The 21,720-nt window shown below is 42.2% G+C and overlaps 1 protein-coding gene across 33 annotated transcripts in view; it reads right to left on the bottom strand.

Moving 5' to 3' along the window:
• Positions 1–21,720, bottom strand: part of trol (terribly reduced optic lobes) — a 126,326-nt gene that overhangs the window by 29,774 nt on the left and 74,832 nt on the right. For 12 of the 33 annotated variants that reach the window (XM_046623057.2, XM_046623039.2, XM_046623052.2 and 9 more), the window contains 12 exons: positions 17,463–17,570; positions 16,411–16,638; positions 14,937–15,053; positions 14,224–14,343; positions 13,566–13,685; positions 13,151–13,264; positions 12,047–12,151; positions 7,008–7,124; positions 4,371–4,601; positions 2,560–2,685; positions 1,883–2,002; positions 441–554 (listed from right to left, as the gene is read on the bottom strand). In XM_046623057.2, coding sequence (XP_046479013.1) covers positions 441–554; positions 1,883–2,002; positions 2,560–2,685; positions 4,371–4,601; positions 7,008–7,124; positions 12,047–12,151; positions 13,151–13,264; positions 13,566–13,685; positions 14,224–14,343; positions 14,937–15,053; positions 16,411–16,638; positions 17,463–17,570 — 1,620 coding nt within the window. The remainder of the gene's footprint in view (positions 1–440; positions 555–1,882; positions 2,003–2,559; positions 2,686–4,370; positions 4,602–7,007; positions 7,125–12,046; positions 12,152–13,150; positions 13,265–13,565; positions 13,686–14,223; positions 14,344–14,936; positions 15,054–16,410; positions 16,639–17,462; positions 17,571–21,720) is intronic. The other 21 variants (XM_046623043.2, XM_046623063.2, XM_046623050.2 and 18 more) reach the window with 15 other exon arrangements.

Below are 21,720 nucleotides of genomic sequence, written 5' to 3' on the forward strand. Positions count from 1 at the left end.
GTTTTGCAGGTTATATAATTAATAAGAACTCGCTTTAGTCAAGTTAATGATCGTGAAAACTTTAAAGTTCACGTTATACAAGAAGCATTCCTCAACAGTAAGTACATAATCTATGATACGCCTCTGGAGTATCGACGCAGATACGGAACTGGGGTTAGACGATATCGATACACGCGGTTTAGTAAACGATGCAAAAGTTCGGCCGAACAATACGGACGAGAAAACGTTAGAGTGTCAGCTAAGAGAGCGATAGGTGTAATTGTGTAGTGAAACACAAAAAATACTGGCGGCAGAGTAAATTACAGCAAGTAAAGGGAGGCGACTCTTAAGGTTTGTATGTACATTGCAAGAGCCAGAAGACACTGATTGCGAGGTAAAAATGCGAGCCAAACAACTGCAGGCAAAAGAAGCTAGATTTTCAATTTCAACAATTATCATACGGCAGTTCCTCTCGTCGGATCCGTCGGGACAATCCGGTTCGCCGTCGCAAAACTTAGTCCCATCCAGACATACGCCGTTGTTGCATTTGAACGTTCCCGCCGGACAGTCGAATACTACAATTGACAACCAATTTAGTTTGAGCCGCCTAATCGTCGACCGACAAATATTGCTCCGTTATTCCTATCCCTGCCCTTCCATCTCGGATTACGACTAGGACCACAGAAATGCTATGTTACACAGAATTACGCGAGTATCTTTAAGAATATTTGCTGAATACCAACGGTGTTGAAACATTCAAGATCGGTCATCGTTAGTTGTTGGCAAATCTGTTTGAGGATCGAACGTTGAGAGGATTTTGGAGTAAGCAAGTCGTATTTCACAATATCTTTGCCTCTCGTTCGTGAACAATGAAATCGTTCGTAAGTTTTCGGACATCGTATGAGGTTGCAATTTTGCTTGAGCGGTTTTTTAGAGAAGTTCGAAATATCAATGGAAGCGTTGTCGGTATATGCTAGTGGTTGACTGTCAGGTTAGCATGTTACTGCGCAGCTGAAATACATATTTTTTGCGTTTTCCATCAATTTTTCGAGCTTTAACCGAAGACCAATAATTTCCAAAATTGCTTTAAGCGATTCTACCCCTCAGGAGAACAAAAAAGTGTGAAGAACTGAGCTATCTCTGATATCCGAGACATGTTTATCAGTAAAAATCCTTTGTTATATTTTCTCTAAAAGAGAAAATCCTCGAGAGATGAAGGAGTTTGATTTCCAAACTCTGAAATATCGCTCAGGGATAAGTAGGTGTCACCGAAACCGTGTTGTTCCGAGAGTCACCGTAGACCATTCTGAACGGTAAACAGCGAGTGAAGCAAAACTGTAGTCTACAAGATTATTGGGTAATTGGATCACCGGATCGTTAACATGTGTAACTGGATTACACGCGATTGAAAGAAGTTAGCGAAGAAAGTATAGGTAATTAAGTACAAAGTGGAATTCAGAAATCTATACCCGTACATACATGTTTAACACAAGGGACAAAACTATCGGAAAATCCTGTATTTTGTGCAAAAGACTCTTACAATGACCGCGTCAAAAGGGACATAAACATCCGGCACAGCTCCAATCCATTGTAAAAGAAAAAGGTACTTGGTGTAGATATAGAGGTACGTAACATCAATCATTAGCAGAGTTTGAAAAATAGACGAATGCAAGAAAATACAGACTGATCGTAACAGGGTATAGAATGGGTGTAATGAACGTGCGTGTATAGTGGTAAGGGGGTTCGTTTTTAAAAAAGAGGGCAGACACTGTTGGACTCTGATTCGCACTTGGAACACTCATGGGCTCATAGTAACGAAGCTGCGGAAATCAAGACAGTCACATGGCGGCACGAACACGGCAGGGCAGGGAAAGACGAAGCAAGCACGTTTAGCACTAGTTACCGCAGTCCAGCTCATCGGAGCCATCGACGCATTGGGTAACACCGTCGCACCTTCCGTTCTCCGGTATGCATTCCGAGCTTCCACACTTCCATTGGTCCAGTGAGCAGATCCCTTTGCGCACTAACACAGACAAAGCTCACACAAAGCTCGGTTTTACTAGGCGCCCCTGGCACCGGGGAAAATCACGGGAGTGATGGGAGAGTGGGAGCAACAGGTGGAAGTCTGGCATACGTAAAAGGAACACGCGACTCCATTACGGTGGAAAAAACTTTTTTGCTACTTTTGAACAAATGTTTAGAAAACTTGGACGTTTTATTCGTAGACTAGATGATTATATCTGAGTTTATCCTGATTCCTAGAAACCGGAGAATTCGAACGGTTTTGGAAATTTGATAAGAAGCTCTACAGAAATTTTTCGTTCGATATTTGTTGAAATACCAAAATTAAAACGTTTCTGGAAACTAAGAATGAATATTCATTTAGATAACATGGAAAAGAAAAAAAAAAACGCAAAATAAATCGAACAACGACGTTCGATTGGTAACATTTTTTTTTCCAAGCTCTTCACGACAGTTCAATCAAGAATTTTCCCATCAGATTTGTTACCGATATATTTTGTGGGTTGGGAACGAAGAACAAAAGCTCAGGGATGGGAGATGGGAGCTTGAAGCTCTTACCGCAGTTATATTCATCTGAGCCATCGTAGCAGTCAGGAAGATTATCGCACTCCCTACGAGCTAAGATGCACTGGCCATTCCTGCAGCGAAATTCGGTCTTCGGGTCGCATTCTCGTACTCCGATATCTGAGAATTCGAACCAGAAAATACTGACAAATACTCCCCGTTTTCGATGTTAATTAGGCGTTTAATCCTACCGGCCGTTATCGCATTATCCCGAGGTCTATATGCATTCTGAAATTTCTCCTTTACGTATTTGTGAAACTAGAGTCAATAGGGTAGATAGACGGTCTGTTTTTGGGCTAGGTAGTATTTTCATGTACATACTAAGGATATCTCTTCGGAGAAAGTTACATAACCTCGAAATTTTTTCAGATACTTGAAAGACTATAATCGATATACGATAATTATTTTTTCACCACCGAAATAGGTTTTCAAATATGGATCAGCTTTTCTAATCGATCCATAACAAAATCTTCCAAGGTTGTCACTTGCAATTTGTCATCCTGAGGATGTTTCATCACGTTGTATTTCAGTCAACACTTTATTCCGTGGACGTTTTTCCATCGTGATGAGTTTGTAACATGTTTCATTGTCAGTTAGCTTCGCTTTGAAAGAAACCAAGAATACATTTTGAGGTTGTGTTAAATCTACCGAAAAGGATGACGTAAGCGTACAAGATACTAACTTATCCAAAAACATTGAACTTTATCTGTTTTACCGCCGTTTTATTGTGACGTTTCGGACACAAGCCCGGAATAAGACTTCTGGGACCCGAGAGCTCGAATACCAAGGACGAACGGACGAGCTGAGAAGGCGAGTCGCTGTCTGGGCTTTCGAGTTCATTTTCTGATACAACAGTAATATATTCAGCACTGATGAATTCTAAAGTGATAGACAACGACGCACCATCACCGCAGTTCGGTATATTTGATCATGGGGGAAACAGGAATATTCAGATTTTGACATCGAATACGTTGGGATTTGTTCAAGCGCTTTAGACACATAAAGCACAATTAGGCTGACGACAGTCATCGTAAAGGTAATTGGAGGTAAAACAAACCTTGGGAGAGGGGGGAAGGATAATTTCAGCTTATACGAATACCGCACGAGTTAGCGTGACACAATGAACTATCTTCACAAACTGAAAACTTGTGTTAACGATTTACATACTTGAGTAATAAATTCTGATCGGAAATTAGCGAAATTACTTATATCATTGCTGTCGACGATAAACGAGAACACCCATCTTTAGCCGACATTTTTCGTCGTGCAACGAATTATCATAATAAAATTTCAATGTGAAAATATTTCGGTTCTAAGTCACCACGTGTAAGTAATCGCACGGAAAAAAAATGTTGTAGATTTTACATGTCATGTGGTGAATGTACGAACAGCACTTTTTTGGAGTTAAATCTACAGCAACTGTGGAAAGATTTACAAATCCGATGATAAGAGTTAAAAAACCAATAGTAAGGGTTAGTGATTTAACTCCAAGGAAATGCTATTCGTGTATTCACCACAAAAGATGAAAAATCTACATTATAGTTCTTTCCGTGCGTGTTTCACGAGTGCGAAAATCTGAATATGGGTATTCTCCTTGTTTGATAATCGTCGCTGATGTACATAATTTGGAAGTCTGTAAAATTTCCCCTCTAGAAATTCTTCATCGAAGAATCCATCAATGTGCGTTGTAAAAATGATTTCATGGGCGAGTGTTCGAAATGCTATTAGGCGGTAACTGGGAACTCGTTAAGTTAGCACAATGACACAATTAGTATATGTAAAGCAACGAGACACAAAAAGCATACTAGTCGTTTCGGTTTCGCCCTCAGGGACGAAGTTCCTCTCTGTAGTTCGGTTCAACCCTCCACTTCCGGGACGATTTCCGGTCCCGATTCCAGTCCCGTTTTCGCTCTTCAGGGGGCAGCCCTCCTCGTCGCTGCGGTCTGAGCAGTCGTTAGTCGAATCGCACCTGTACGCAGCGCTGATGCATTTACCATCCTTGACGCATCTGAACTCCGAATCGGTGCATGGTCTCACTGCGTTGACGGATTTTGCGGAAATACGAATAAAGCGAAAGCACGTACAAACATTTATAATGTTACATGGTCATATGGTTGTATGGTTGTATGGTCATTAGTTACGTGTACTGGACAGGTTGTTAAATCTCGTTTGAGAAACAAATATATAGCGAGTGCAAATTTCCGTGAGGAATGAAGCCAAGCTGAAGACGAAAAGAAGAGGGAAGAGGAGAAGGACGAGGAGGAAGACGACTTGGAGTAGAGGAAAAGTCAGAGTAAAATTGACCGAATGCTCGAAGTGGCCGTGACGTTGAGGAAATCTTTCCACTTCTATCCAGCTTCGAGCTTTCGTTTGAATCACAGACAGAATGTAGATAGTAACTAAAATGACGGTTACTGACTGAAAAATATCAGGCACATATGTGTGGAGGACGTAGGCAGATAGGCCTACATGCCTAGGCGGAAAATGCGGGGGCAGAGAAACGTTCCCAGCTTGAACGTGCGAAATCAAACTACAAGAGGCAGGCTATCGATTGCTTGGAATCTGATTTAATTGCGTGCACATTACCTCGTCATCTAATCGAATCAGGTAAGAAGAGGTATAAATTTTTGCAGGACAAGTGACTTGAGTGATGTAAAAGTGTGGCTTGCACAAAGAAAGGAGGAGACAAGTATCCGTATACTTGCCATAGCTAAAGTAGAATAAATTATTTAAAATGGCACATACATTCGTACACCTAATACACATTATGAATACACAAGTTTTTTAAATTAGTATAATAGATATGATATATGCGTCGACAGGGTGTCGAGAAAAATGTGTACCTAAATAGTTACTGCAAGGCGTGTGAGAAAACGTGTTGCGAGTTTATTCGAGGACTCAGAAATCAAGATCCTTAAGCATGATTTCATAAAGTATGTGCATTACATATAAACGGATACGTAAACTTCAGTTGAGTAGATGCAAATTGAAGGTTTACGGGCATATTTACATATCATATTTAGATGAACAATTTATTTACGCTGTATATTAATTGAATTATTTATAACAATTATCGCTGGCAAGTTACATTACATCAACACAGCACAAGGTGGTCAATTTCAAACTGATTCGAGAATTCATGCCAATATGGTATCGTATGAACGAAATAAGGGGGGAAAAAACTGGTGTACCGTCAATTTTTGTTCTTTTGCAGAATAATTGTATTTTGTTTGATGCCCTTATGCTGCGTAGATTTTTTTTACGGCTCTCTCAATTTTTTAAGGTCTCGATTGATGGTTTTATGTTTAAATTTTATTTCTTAACGAACATTATTCGTCACGCAGTATTTGTCGAGTGATCAAATAGCCTTAAGCTTTTTCCAAGATCAAACGTGGGCGTGACCGACCTCGAGGCGATGAACTCATTCACGATGCATGCGTTTCAATTTGCACACACCACAATTACATCAGGTTTTATTTATGGCTCTACCGGAGTATGATGCGTAGGTGTAAACATATTTATATGTAATAAGTGGTTTACAATCAGATTTATAATAAACGAGTGCCAATCGGGATCGTATCGCATATAGAAGAACGAGTAAATGGTTAAGTGGGTGAATATATACACAGATGCGGGATAATAAGTGTTTTAGAATTGTAAAAGATGAGGGCGTCGTTTTGTATTACAAAGAATCCAGCTTCGCAATTATTGTTCGTCCTTCGACTTGAATCACAACATGCTCAATCACAGGATCTGCAATTTCAGTTTGTTCTTATTTGGTTTTCCCTGATGCTGGATTCTTTTCGGCAAGCATCTACTGCGAGATAACGCATTTATGTACATAAACATAATAATACAAAATTCACAAGACGTGCGTAACTGACTCGGTGAATACTTGATAGAACGATGCAGATAAACATTCAAGAAATTGCTCAAAGGTAGAAGGCTGAGAAAATCAGGTGCGATACTTTGGGACACGAAACGTTGTCTGTACCTGAAACGATTTTATTTCAGCTAATACGGGAACGTTGCAGCAAGTAGCAATTTCTTCTCACCATTTATTCGGATTTGTGTTAATGGTGTACAAAAAGCTCCGTGTTATTTTTCACCGTGTGTAAACAAGTAGATGCGTAAAGCGGTGCGACAGAAAGAGAATGGTGAACAGATTAGTGTAACGGAGAAACACGCCAAGGAAGGCTATCTATCCGGTCGTCTTACTTCCGTTTTGTTAGAAAAAATGAAACAAGTTCATCCACAGTCCAATCGTCAGTTGAGAACCTTGCGATCCTGCGTGAGGTAGAAAATCGTGGCGCAGACATCGCTGGCGAGCAGGAGTTGGTTGAAAGTAGCATGTAGCAATTGGCGGTATGCAGGCAGTGAGGTTAATTATGCGTGAAAAGGGTTCATAGCATAGCTGAAAAATTTTAAGGACGTATGTATACCGCAGTGAAGCTCGTCTTCGGCCCGCGGGCAGTCGTCGATGCCGTTGCAAACCGAGCTTTTCGGGACACAAGAGCCATCTCCGCAGGTGAAATCCATCGAGGGACAGTCAGCCCAACCTACAGGTTCGTCGGTAAGCCGGGACAACCAGGAAAACCAAAAACCAGATGGGAAAATAATGAAAAACAAAAGAACCAGCATAATTTTCCCGCTTCTAATTGTACAAGCGCTCGAACAAACATATTTTCATTGTTTCTTGCTCATTGTCAGTGAGAAATGATTGTTCGAGTCACACAGACAGGGCACAGTGAAACAGACGACGACGACGGCGTTCGTTCAGCTGCACACCAAGCGAGGCTTTCTATTATAAAGGCGTGTTCGGTATGTGGATCAGACATACACAGAATGTCGCTAGTTTTGTCTGCCGGTATACACAAGGAGATCACACAGAAAGCAGCTTGGGTTATCGACAGGCGCACAAAAACCGTTCGAATTTCATTCAAATGATTTTTACTACCCGCTCAGAGATCAACAGCGCGATTTTAGCTACCTCTAGTACTTGAAGCGCTGGTCGTTACGCTGATATCTGATAATCGTACTAAAGAGAACTGTACAATTATATCCCAAGAGATGCTGATCCACCTCAGATACAATTGTCCGCTCACTTTACTGGTACAACTTACGTGCAAGTACAGCTATGTACAATAAACGACGCATGTTTACATGTTTTATTACTTGGTGAAATGTTTGATGGAGAAAAAGGAATGTGTCAGGCGTGGTGAAATAAGAAGAGATTCCAATTCCGATGGATCTGCGAAGTGAAGCTATCATCATATGGCGCAAAAATTCAGTGCTCTTTTCTACTAACTCATGGACAAAACTGGTCGTGATATCTTGTAATTAATGGACTAAAACTGATTTGCCACAACGACTTGTCAGAGATGACACAATGTTGGATGAGAATTGAATATCGTAGTCCAATCGAATTGGGAAACTCTTCAGATACATATGTACAGCGTAATGAGGTGATGCTTACGATGTGATGCGTGAGATGAATGATTACGTACATACATGGAAATGTCACATGACAATGAGATGTAAAGATAACCCATTGGCGGGACGTCACAAACACGTTTTCAAGGATCTATGAGAAAACCATAAAAAGTATGGGACGTCACATTTTCCCGAAAAATGTCCAATAGATATGATCCATAAACTTCCTTCGAACGACGACATTGATCAACTACGATTGAAAATATCGGCGTTTTGCCAGAATAACTAAATACACAGATCTTGTTCGCGAATTTCCCACAAGCTTTTCAACTGTACAGCAAGCCTGGACATTTGCACCTCCTTATACAATTCGCAAGGTCTACCTTGAGTCAATTTTTCTGCGTTCTTGCACCGATAGCTGTTCCTGGCGCAGTCATTTCGGTCCGGCCAGCCTCCTCGAAAATTTACTGTCTCATTTTTGTCGTTCCGGCTTGACTCGTCTAACCCTCTTAATTTGTCCTCCAAGTCCACATTCTGTTTTATCAATATCTGCGACCACCGGTTCGCAGTTTGACTATGGTGCAAGTTCAGTTCTCTCTGCTGCTCCAAGAGTATTTGCTCCTTCTCCTCTTCAAGCCTTCTTATCTGCTGCTGACGACGCATCCACCGTTGACACAACTTGAAGTCCCTTGGATAATTATGACAGTTTACATTTCTCGAGAAATATGGTCTTCGTCGGAATATTTTGGTATTCGGCCTTGAGAACGATATGTTGTAGGCAAAGTAATTTTCTTTTGGACGTTTCGTCGTTGTGGTTCTTTGGTCAAGTGTCGCGACATGTTTAGCAGAGGTACTTATCGGACGATTTTCATGTCCCGTAAGAATTTTTTGTGAGCTATAGTGCATGTTCGACATGGTCACTTGTTCAGCGGAGCTTCCTTCAGTTTTGTGAGTGGTTATTGCCTTCTCGGTTGAATTATCAGAGGGGAATTCTGTCGTGCTTAAGATCTCTGTTGAAGCATTATTAACGAGTTCAAGTTGTCGGTTCTCGTCCTTGACCTCGAGTTTCGTGGTACCCGTTGTACTCCATAGTTCTTGAGAAATTTCACCTGCCTTTTCAGCATTTGGATCCTCAACGACTCTGTTATTCGGTTTCTCAAACGATGAATTGTCCTCCGAATCACCATAATCCGTTGTGGTTTTCTGTTCAGCAGTTAAAACACTGGAGGAATCGTCTTCTGTTGTTTTCGACTCGTCGCCATTTCCAAAAAGAAAAAAGCTGTTCCAAATCGATCTTTCCGATGTGGTTTTGACCGATTTTCCTTCCTTCGATGTCGAGCGCAGTTCGGTAATAGTTTGACGTTTACTCACTTCTGTGGTAGACTGAAAGTTCCCACTTTTACTCGTTGTCACCTCATCGTAGCCACTATTCGCGCCACTCCCATCGTAGTCTTCCTTATAATCAGTGTTCTTCATCTCCTTGTTGAAGTATTCGCAGTCAGCTTCGTCTGATTTGTCCATACAGTCGAATACCCCGTTGCAAACTAACGTGTCGTTGATACACATACCTTCAGCACAGTGGTGATAATTGTCCGAACACTTTTTCCCGTTGAGCCTATTCGTCATTGAAGTCTGGGTTGCAGCTTCAACCTGATCTTTCTTCAAACTAAACTCACCGTTGTCGACAAGGTTTTCGTGAGAGTCTTCACCGCTCGACAATTCGTTCTCTGATGTATCGGACTTTATGAACTCATGGTCAAAGTTGATAATTGAAGTTACAGCAGTTACACTGGTCGAAGGTAAGTCATTTCTCAAATCTGTGACATGGCCTTCATCTGGACTGGTCCAACCACTTCCGTAGTCACCTAAATCGTAATCACGATTCTTCATCACATTCAAGTAGTATTCACAAGACTCTTCATCTGTACCGTCCTCGCAGTCACGTTTTCCGTTACAAACGCGAGAGTATTTCACACATTTTCCTCCATCGCAGTAATGCTGACCATGGGGGCATGGTTCTTCTTCGGATGTTACGGCGGTAGAAGTCAAGGACGTTGTTTTGGTTGAGGTTGTTTCCGTTTTCGTTCGACAAATTTTTGGAACATTCTTTCCTGGTCTACGATTACATTTTCCGTTGCCTCTGATGCCTTTTCCTTTTATTGAAGCCCTTTTTTTATCATCCTCCGATACAATCAGCTCTCCGGATTCTGCACTTACTTTTTTCCTGCCACTTTTGTAAAATCCACGTGAGGCTTTTTTGGATCGATTATCAGAAATTTCTCTTTCGCTAGATGAAGCTAGCCAACGCTCCGAGCTGTTGTTTTCTGAAGAATCAACAAGCCCAGAATCAATCCCCGTTAAATTCTCTTCAGTCATTTCATCCGAGATGGACGGTAGTGGATCCTGTGTCGTCGGCTTAATCGTAGTGCTGGTCAGCCCTTCTTCAGAAGTTTGCTCACTGCTACTTTCACCGGATTTTCCGTCGTACAGTTTCATCCAATACTTCTCACACTTGAACCTGCAAGTCCTGCGGTACATTTCCTCCAATGCCCCACGTTCGCGGATCGACTCGTGGCTCCGAAGATCTGCTTTACGGTCTTCACTCTTTTCCGTGGTGAAAGTAACGCTAGAAGCAGCACTGGTAGCAGTGGTACCTCTAACAATACCGGCGGGGAATTCCTCCAATATTTTGTATTTCTTCAGGTAAAAATTTGCCTTCGCACCGCGAGATACTCGTTTCTTATGCTTAGATTTCTTGCCACTTCTGATACCAGAATTAATTAGTTTCCGGCCGCTGTATTGTGGCAGATAGGAGAGACGTTGTGACCTGAGTATCCCATCGACCCAGAAGCAGCTCTGTTCGCTGGTTCGATTTCTTGCATTTTCCAAACAATCTATCACCTTTCGATTCCTGTTCATTTGAAGCCGCATTTCAAGGCTATCTTCATAATCTGTTCTGTCTTTTTTGCCAACCCAATTTCTCAGGCATTTTATCCGGCACTGCTTGACCCGTTCGTTGAACAATTTACGCTCCGCTGGGCGTAGCTTCGGTTTCTTCCTGAGCCTTCCCTTGGAAACAAATTGCACATATTCCCAATCATTGTCCAAGGAGGCTTGATTATCTGGCTTCGTTGTACTAGCCTTTCGATGGACGAAAATTTCATTCGAGTTAATGAATTCAACTTCTGAAGAACGATTATTGCTGCTAGATTGAGTTGGTAATGTTACTGTTGGTTCGGAACTGGTAAACACTTCATCGTCCACTTCAGTCTTATCAGTTTCATTTTCATCGCTTCCGGTGTAACCTCCATCAGTCCACCAGGTCGAGTAAATCGGGGTAGTAATAATTGTAGTAGCAGTAGTTATTGTTGTTGTAGCAGGAGTTGTCGTTGTGGGAAAGCTGTCTATACTACTTTCAGTGATGGTTTGATTTTGAAGGATATCTTTAAGGATGACTTTATGACGATAAGACTTTGTACCGTTCATTCTGGACAGTATTATTGGAAAGATCGCGGTCAATTCTTCACGAATCGAGGAGTTGTGCAGCCGAGCTAAAGACTGCAACTGTTCAATCAATTTCGGCGAAGCGTACTTGTACGGATCTTTCGCGTTATAAAAGTTGACCCAAGAAGCATTGCCTGTGACGTGATGATCGATGAATGGCCGTGAATGCAGAAAATAATAAATAAAATTAAATGAAACGATGATCAACAATTGTTATCCTTTCCACTATATGTGTGGTCATGAATGGCTTTTCTGTTCAGTATGGTAATTTGAAAGGGGATCTTTTTGACAGTCAAGCAGAAACCACCAACCCTCGGTAAAGATCTTACACCTCACACCAGAGGAGGAACTAACGATATAGAGAAAAGGAGGAATTTGCGATAATATGTTGTGCAGGAAGTGTAATATTGATTTCCTTGAAGAGTAGCGAACGCGGATTGTCCCGAGGGGTGGTGGTGGCACTACCTGCCCGTCGCGTGTGGGTCGCGGGGTGCGTGTTACGGGGTTTGGGGAAGTGTGGGTATGACGGATGAGTAATAGTTACCGCAGTCTTCGTCGGAGTTATCCGGGCAGTCCTTGTATCCGTTGCAGTGCAAGTCGTAAGCGATGCAAGTACCGTCCGAACAGCGAAACTCCGTGGCGGCACAACCTGCTCCACACACCATACTCGCACTCTTTATACGTCGGCCGAGTTGAGGGATGGTTTTATGGGTTTTGGTTAGACATACGGGTGTGATTTTGACTTTTGTTAATTATCATTATATTTCAGCTATGTGGGACGTTGGGAGGACTTGGGGTCCGTTACTGTTCTTTTTACTACAAACAGGTGTACAAGCCGTTATGTTAATCACAAACAGACGCGTGGCGTCCTCGAATTTCTATCATGGTTTGCGTTGATGTATGTACAGAAGCAGAAGCGGTATACATAATATGATACGGGGTTTTTGAGACGACAAAGCGCTTTTACTATAGCGAAGCTCATTCGTTTCACGAGATAGTTTGACACTATGGTGGGTTTGCGTAATGAAAGTGTGAATGATTGCGCGTGTCGGGGGAAGTTGATTAGTATTGTTGTAAAGTTTTTCGAACGCACGTTAAATACTTATTTAACATGTGACATGTTCGTTACCCCGCGTCCTGCAAACATCTCGTCACGAATTTGAAACATCGTTACGAGAATTCGATATTTACCCGATGGATATTCAGGTTCCGGTCATCGCGAGGAAATGGAAAATTTAAACTCCGTTGAGCGAACCTGATGAAAGTTTTCAACGTGGTTATAGGGGGGGGGGGGGGGGGGGGGGGGGGGGGGGAATTCGCTAGCTCTGCGAAATGTTGCACTCAAAGTTTTCCTTCGGCATACGCTCCTACAGGAAATCGATCAATGTCGATGGAAAGTTTTTCCCATCCGCTTCGATCGGGTTTAGGTGCATGCTTATCAATACGACGACCGTACGCAACCGAGTATAAATCAATCATTCCGTTGCTACATCTTCTGGTCGATCTACTTCGTTGAAGAAGTCACTTGGAACGGTTGCATTGAGGGTGAATGTGAAAAGAGACTTCATGATGGTGATAAGAGAAATTATTTTTCTTCATTTTACGCTAGGTATTTTCAGTCTTTTCTTTATCATGCTTTTGCACTTACCGCATTGTTCCTCATCTTCGCCAGTAGAACATTCTATGATAGAATTACAACGCGCATTCAAACTCAAGCAGGTTCCATCGTTGCATCGGAACTCTTCTGAACTGCACACTTGACCTGCAAATACAAAAGAGGAAATGTTGTTACCTTCGTCGAATATAACATTTAAAGTTTCGTTGTCTTTGGTACTTGATTTGCTCTGTGTTCCGACAAGTTTTTTTTACCAGATGCTGTATATTGTAAGTCGATATTTGACGGACAAATGGCTTCCGATTTCAGAAAAATGCCTGAATCGGTCACACCCGCGAGAAATTCAGAACAATGTATGGTGACCATGAGAAATAAAATTGATCCAGTAATCTGTGGTATAATCAAGAAATTATAATCACAACTTGGAAATTATAAAATAATAAAATACCCTCGGATCCACAGTTGTCTTCGTCAGAACCATCGGCACAATCGCGGACACGGTCACAGACCTGAGTATCAATGATACATTCTCCGTTGTGACACTCAAATTCGTAAGGCCTGCATCGTGCTAGAATCGCGAAAACGAAAAACAAGATAAATGAACAGAGTAAACGAAACAGGTGAAAATAAATGAGGAAATTCATAATTCAAATCATTGCACGGAATCTAATTCACCTTATAACAGTCAATATATGTATCTTAACCCACTACCAAAAACAATTCATTGAACTTAGTTCTTCGCAAAAGAATCTACCGCGAAACTTTGTTTGCATCAGCTTTCATTCATATTATTATCTTGAAAGACTGTATAATGAACACATACATCTCGTTCCTCACGACACTTAATACAGTTGGAATAGTCGCGGTACCTGGTTGGCAAAATTTAAAGTCAATCACATCACGTATAAGGAGTTGAACAAATTTTGAAAACGAGTCAAGGTTTCGGGAACGTTAAGGGTTATTCGACATGCTTGTTGCCAGACGAATCAGTTCATCTCGATGGCTTTAGTACCAATAGAGTAGACCACTAATCTCACCAGAGAACTGAGGAATTATATTAGTTGAATGTTTGTTCTTAACGCTATCGTGCTTTTAGTCAACCGTACGTGCAGGTGGTGTACAGTTCATCTCGTCGGATCTGTCTTGGCAATCGTTGAAGCCGTCGCATCGTCGTATTTTCGGTACACAGTATCCATTATTGCACCTAAACTGGGCCTCGCTGCATGCTGCAATAGACGTGACAATATTTTCTGTATACGTAAAACTTCGATATTCACACAAGTGTCTGAGGGAGAAAGAGAGCGAGAGAGAGAAAGTGAGAGTGAGAAAGGTAGAGAGAACCCATAAAAAACGGTACGAGATGTGGACGAAACACGTATAACGACAAAGAGGAAAGTAGGCCAAATCAATTTAAACCAGAAGATCATTGCCGAGACTACAATAGACGTACGTTCTTCTTATAGAAGAAACAGACAATCAGGTTACAGAAAAATAAACTTCTAAGAAGTACGAAGAATCGAGGAAAGTCTGTCACGACAGAGATCCAGTGATCGACTCTGAAGGGAATCAACATTATGAGCTGATCAAAGAGAGTTAACAAAGAAAGTTTGTATCCGAAGAAGAAAGACGAAGACACATTTAAGACACAGTCCAGACTCGAGGTGATGGAAGAGAGAAGATAACGAATCGACGAACGTAGCGTGACTTCAGCTTCAGAGGAAGCTGCTGAGCACGAGTGAAAGTCGTAGAGCACACGAAAAGCCGAAGCCCGATTGCGGAAGTGCAGGGCAAGGGTCTTCGTTCGAGGAGAGTGACTTACGACAGATTTGCTCATCGGACCGATCTTGACAGTCGGCGACTCCGTCGCACTTCTGGCTTATCAAAATACACTGGTTGTTATTACAAGTCCATTCCGACTGAGGATCGCAGGCCGTTCCTGGCGGTCGTTGAGTGAATCGTTGGTTCGAAATGGTCATTGAAGGAGATGCGGTCGTTGTGGAGGTTGGGCATGCGTGAGGAAAATCAAAACGTTAGCACTGCGTTACGTTGACTGTTTGCTCTCGTCTTTAGGACGAGGGCGGTGCAGAGTGGTTAAAGCTTATTAGTTGGTTGTTAGTAGCGATCGTGCATCGTGAGCTGTTATTCATCGTTCCAGTGGTGCAGCGTGCTGCTTGATTAGAGGCAATCCAAGTCCCAGCTATAACTACGATAAGATCTCCGGGAGGAATTTGACACGCATTTCAGAGGAGACAACGACACTTCTCCTCTCAACGGGAACATCTTTACTGCAGCATCCACGGTCAATTCTACGAATGTCACACCGTCTGCTGTTCTCCAGATCAGGCGACGCTGACGTCACGCGGTCCTTGGCTATCGGAAATGGATCGGTGTTGAGTCTACACGTGTTTCTGGCGCGTCACTTTCGGGACGAAAGCCGTCACAGATACGAAAGAATTAACGAACACCCCGGGAATACATCATTGGCTGTTTCGCTTCTCACTACACCCGTGGCACTGTTTTTTGTTCTGGATTTTTTCTCTTTTGCTTTTCGAACCGTGATTGTCCAGCCCGCGCGTAATCAGGCCGAATAGGGTATTACGGAGAATTTAAAAGCAGCGGTTGACAGTCGCGCGCGATTTTAACCGTCGGATTAAAACTCGACGAGTTTGCGCGTAGCAGGTGTAACGGTAATTACCGGAGCTTGCGAAAAGAAATTACCCAGAAATCACGTGAACAGCGGGGACTGACAGATCGGCTCGCGAGATTGAAATTGTTACGAATTTATTGTGAATCTATGGAAAATTCGAACCGGATTTTCGTTGAGGGGACGCATCAGTGATACACCAAAAGCTCTTTCAATTGACTGCGTGACATTTTAACCATCAATTAAGGTTCATGGATCAAGTACTTGTGTGCAGCCAGTTTGGATTGATTACACGCACAATCAGTCTATCTTTTACGAATATTGACTCTAAGTTCTAGTATGATACAAAACAAACGTGGCTATTCAATTTTCAATCCGAACAATTTTTGACATCATGACTACCAAGATACCTGCGTTTTTGGAAAACACAATGAAGTTTTCACACGATTTAAACTAATATCCAAGATCATGCCGAGTCCTGTCAATCCAAGCGACACGAATCTTTACTGATGATGTAAAAATTTCACGTCATCCAAAAACAAGTTTGAAGTTTCAGTCGCGCTTCGACTCAACTGGATCGACCGAATTCGCATTTTTCTTCGACGAATCGCACCGTGTTACTTGTTAGTAAATAGGGAAGCATGCATACCACAGCTGTCCTCGTCGGACAAGTCGTCGCAGTCGGGTTCGTTGTCGCATCTTTGCCATGCAGGAATGCACTGTTTGCCAGTTCTGCAGGGCCAATTGTCGATCGGGCATTCGCCCTGGGCCGTCACGATCGACGGACTCCCAACGCCAATCGCGTTTCCAAAGCTTTTATCTAACTCCTCTCCGATCGTAAAATCATAGTCCAGATCGTCGAGACTGGGCCGTTCTTCTAAATATACGCGATGATGCAACGGTCGTAAGACAACATTTTTTAATACCATCGTTCAGCGGTTATTTACGCTGTTTCTTAATCTCCAACTTCTTGACTTTTCCGAAAGTCTCTCGCAAATATGAAGAAACACCAACCGCGCCTTTGATCGTTCGATCGATTCGCGTTTATCGCTGCTATTTTCTCCCCACCACCGCGGGTTCTTGTATGACACATTAAAAAAAATCTATTCGCTATTCTCGACGGTGTTTAATTACATGCGTATTAATCCTAAAAACCATAACAGCATGCAACCCGGACAGCGTGTGGATAAGAACGTTTTGGATATGGATAATACAGCTGTTGAATCACTCGACCAGGTTATAACCTCGCAATATTGAATTTGATCGAAACTTTTTCAGGAATTTACAAGAAAAAAAGCGAAACTGCAAACATGTTTGAATATTCATAACTCGACAACCATTTGATAAAGGTTTAAAAAAATCTATGAAATTTACAGACCCACACGATCATCTGAAATAGTTTCAAAAAAATTCAAAACAGTAAGGTTAAACCTGGTGTTTGGAGTTTGCAGGGAATGCTGTGTACACCATTTTCCATGCTTTTGTCTAAGACAAAATCGATGAAATTATCGTGAAACTCGATGTGGTGGAATAATTGTGCAAACCAATGAGCGTATATCGTGCGTATTCGTGTAAAATGTTTACGAGTGTAAATGTGTCTTATTTGTTTCACGTTTCTCGATACCGTTAGCATCGCATTTAGCAGCCCTTGGGATCCCTGCTGTAATATCAGAGAATGAAAACACCCGTGTGAATACTTACGGCAGGTGAGTTCGTCGGATCTGTCTCGACAGTCCGGTGTTCCGTCGCACAGCAGCTCCTTCCCGATGCACTGTCCGTTTCTGCATTTGTATTCGCCGTCAGAACAAGCTGAAAGAAATAGAAATAAGCAGCGTTACATACACGGAAGACGGATCTTGTTGACTAATAAATTCCAATTATTTATACAATGAACGAAAGTGCCTTTGTATCGTCGACGAAGCGCCGATAGATAACAAAATGCGTATCACGGTCGAGATTCTCACACTAATTGACGAAAGCTGGATGAAAAATCGAAGGGGGCCAACGCTGAGTGGGTCACGCGTTAAAGGACCCTCCTCTTCGGGCCATTGAAAGCTCCCGAGACTGACAACGAGCGGGTATTTAATACTCCTAAAGCTCTCCCTCCCAAAGTTTGAGCGTTGTGTTTCAAAGGAGAGAGAAAAAGCGGCGGGTACAGTGAGGCCAAGTGCCCTTCAAGGATGGCATCTCGACTCAAGGGAAGGCCGAGGATCGACCTCACACGATCAGCTTTCGCCGGCATTTGTGATTAAATTAGGGTTATGGCGAGGCGACGGTCCGCAGGGGGATCAGTTGCACGTTCTCCAGAAATTTAATCTACAAACGAGGTCAATCGTTCCCGAAATATCGGTAAAGAAGCGGGGAGGGAAAAAAGCACGGAGCTTTTCTCCTCCCATCGTTTTGAGCTGCTTTGGATAGGGAGAAAATCTTCGCGTAGTTCACGCTCTGCGTACATATCCGGCGTTTATAAATGTACGCGTTTCAAACCGTGTCGCAGGGGGCAAAAAAGAAGGTTATAAAAGCGCAAAAAGCTCCGGTAGCGCGCGAAGCGTTGCAGAGCTTAATATCAGCTCGCGACGAGCCAGCAGCAACCACTCGGCGAATGAAAACATTAACCTCTCGTTTCTTGCTCGTTTACGGGAACCGCAATGCCGTGCACTCTAATCTGTGTAACGGAGGACGCTGTATCCTGCAACTATCAAACTTTCGTTATCCGTATTCGAAGTTGAATTTGCATTGTTCAGAGGCTAAGGATTCGGCCTCCTGTCGTTCGTAATTCATCGAGGAATTAAGTGATCAGCCATTCGTTAACAGATTCTACCAATGGATTATGAAAACAACCCAAGACGATGCGGATAATTCGAGCTGGCGCTCAAGAAAAATACCCATAAATCGTTTGGACAAACAGGAAACTCCGGACGATCCCGCCGGGGATTTCGGCTCGGGATTAAGTTGTATTTATACAGGTATACGAGGGCCCGGGCACTTGTAAAAGCAGCAGCGTATCCCACGAGGTGTAAGTTTCTTCGGGGGATTTGGCCCGGTCTGGTAAACGAGACGGAGATTGAGTTAATTAGAGCGATATGTCTAACCGTTGCATGCTTTCCACGGGTTTCGGAAACCATAGACCTGTTGATACGCGTGATCTTCCAGTTCATTGCCGACCTGAAACGTCGGTGAATCGATACAAAGCTCTGCTCGAACACGCGAACAACTACGAACATCAATTATACCTCGATCTGAACTGTGATTCGTTCATTTATTTGCCAACTGGATGTTTCGTTTCGTTGGTAAAAAGTCACCGCGTGATAGAAAAAGATCACTACTGGACCAATGGTATACATTCATACGCACGAGCAACGTTGATCAGTTTTTTAACCCTTTACCTCCTTAAAAATTTCCACGTCATAACCTTGTCACAGCTTATTTACAACTTCGAATAATATCTGTTACTTCGTATAACCCCAAAAGTCCCCCCGAGTAACAAGTTTCGCCCTGAATCATTAAATTTTGATAGTTGGGATTTAGACATTATCAAATTCTGACATCAGATTCGTGATCGGCGACTCCAAAAAACCATCGGATAACAAAATTCGCGCGAAAAAATATTGAGTCGTGAAACGTGCGACTAATTGGGTCAACCTTTGGATATGGATGACGTTTTTACGTGTTGTTTTTTTTTTTTCTTTCCATCGAAAATTTCGTCTACCATAACGTATCTCAGATGCATCGGATTTCCAGCCGGATTCTAATTCTGTTTGGTTTTCGTCGAGTGGCTGTCGGGCTGATATTCAAATTACGTTCAAGTACGTTCGAAATGTGCGTCGGCGTCTCTCGAGGTGGTCAAGGAGCAACTGGAGCCGCATCTGAGAGGTCTACTCGATAGTTAACCAGCCATGCGTCGGACGTTTACAAGTAGGAGGGACGCTGTGCAGGCAGCTCTTTCAGCAACCCTTCGGCTCCTCGGTTTCATCCCTCTTAACCGGGGCTCAAGTCTTCCCTACCCCTTCTCTCCCTCTCTTTCTTTCTTATTTCGGCTCACATGTCGGAGGCGAAGTCCTTCCTCTGTACACGCCTCGTTAGCAAGCTCTTATGGTTCTGGAAAGAGGCGAACGGCGAAACGAGCCGCGGAGAGTCTGCGCAAAAAGGGGATAATTCAGGCCTGCGTCAGGATGGGGGTGCAATTTATAAACTTTCCCGAGTTTCCCGCCCCCTTCGGGATTATAAAGAATCGTAAAAGAATCCGCTCTGTAGGACCGTAAAAATGTTGGTGTTCGGTATAATAAACCAGATATTTCATCGCTGCGTGGAACGGTATTCTTATTTGCATGTTGTTCGTGGGGTGAGTTGTTTTTTGTGTGCGCGAGTGTGTTTCTTTTTTCTTTTTTTTAATTTTTCAACTTCGTTCTACTCCATCCAACGAATTTTCATTCGTGGTCCAAGCATGAGTTTTTTAAAATCCGCTTAACGCGTACATTCGACACATTTAAATCGATCTCATTGATTCCTGCGTGGCAATGACCAATAGACGATAAATAGAATCGAAAAACGTGATCGCAATGTCGAATCGCCTGAAATATTATTACTGTACTGGGATATTATTTCCATTTGATCAATTTCATATTCAACATGTATACTAACAATTTAAGATATTCAACTCGCGTGCCTTTACTTCAACTTTGCGCTATACCAGTCACTGCGCAATGGTTTAAGGGGATAAACATTGGAAAAGTTTCGATTTAAAATTCATTGTACGAAATTTATAAGGCACCGGCATTTAAATTTGTGAACATAATATGCACGATCAGTGGCTTGAAGATGTAAGCCTTGTAGTTTTAATATTATTCAAGAAACGTTTACCAGCAAATATTTTTAACCGCATAAGAATTTTTTCTATCAACAAGTGTTTAAACCTGTGAATTTTTGGATTCCTCTTCGTTTTCTTTGGAGACAATAAAACCTGGAAACTTGCTGGAAACAATTCAAAATATCGAAATTTTGGATTCTGGGACAGCAGAGAAGAATTTTTAATTATTGTTGCGAAACGCGTCTTGCGATGGAAGTTTATAAAAAATTAGCCATTATTCCAAAGTTTTGCGTAAATTATTATTCTCCTCACTGCCACGAAGACAGCCGTCAAATTAAACGTGTATTAATCGGAAGCAATGAGCTACCGTATTACGTGACGTACGTATCGGTACCGAATCATTTTCTTTTCTTCTTTTTTTTTCTCTACTTTTATGGCAAATTAGCGAAATAATCGCTCGTAGTCTGCCCGGGTTCGCGAGCCGAGTTCGGCGAGCAAATTACGAGCGCGCTGTTAAAATGAAAATTAAGATTACGACGTCTTGTTTGCCGGCAAACGGGGCGCATATTTCGCCTCGGTATTACGGAGACACGTCTGCAAGCTCGAAAATCAGTAATCGCTCGCGTGGTGGTGATTTTTTACAGCCGCTAGTATAAGGGATGAATTGACCGGACCGTCTGAATAAAAAGTTAGAACATTAGAAGAAATCGTTTCGAAAAACGCCAATTTTAATCGACCCGATGATGTTGAACAATGACGAATTATCGACTTTTTTACTCTGTTATAGAAACGAGTCTGAGAAAGTCCGAATAACAGAAGCCAAGATATCAACAATTTGAGACAAGGTTTTATAATTAATACTTTCGAAATAATTAAACTGTATGGTTTTTGAACCGATCCACTAGAAATTCACAGAACTGAAAATGTTCGATCTTTCGGAATTTCGATGTTTCTGGTTTTTAAATTTTGTCATTTTGTCCTTTCGGAACTTTGAGCGTCGAGTTTCGGACCATTCGAAGCTTCGATGTTTCGTCAAAGTTTGATTTTTTTACTCCAAGTTTCGCCATGAAAAAGCTCGCAATTTGAGGCTTTCGGAACTCCTGAAATTTGGAATTTGAACCTCGTCCCATCTCAAACAACACGTCTGTAGTT

The sequence above is a fragment of the Neodiprion pinetum genome, chromosome 4 (genome assembly GCF_021155775.2).
Source record: "Neodiprion pinetum isolate iyNeoPine1 chromosome 4, iyNeoPine1.2, whole genome shotgun sequence".
Lineage (NCBI taxonomy): Eukaryota > Metazoa > Arthropoda > Insecta > Hymenoptera > Diprionidae > Neodiprion > Neodiprion pinetum.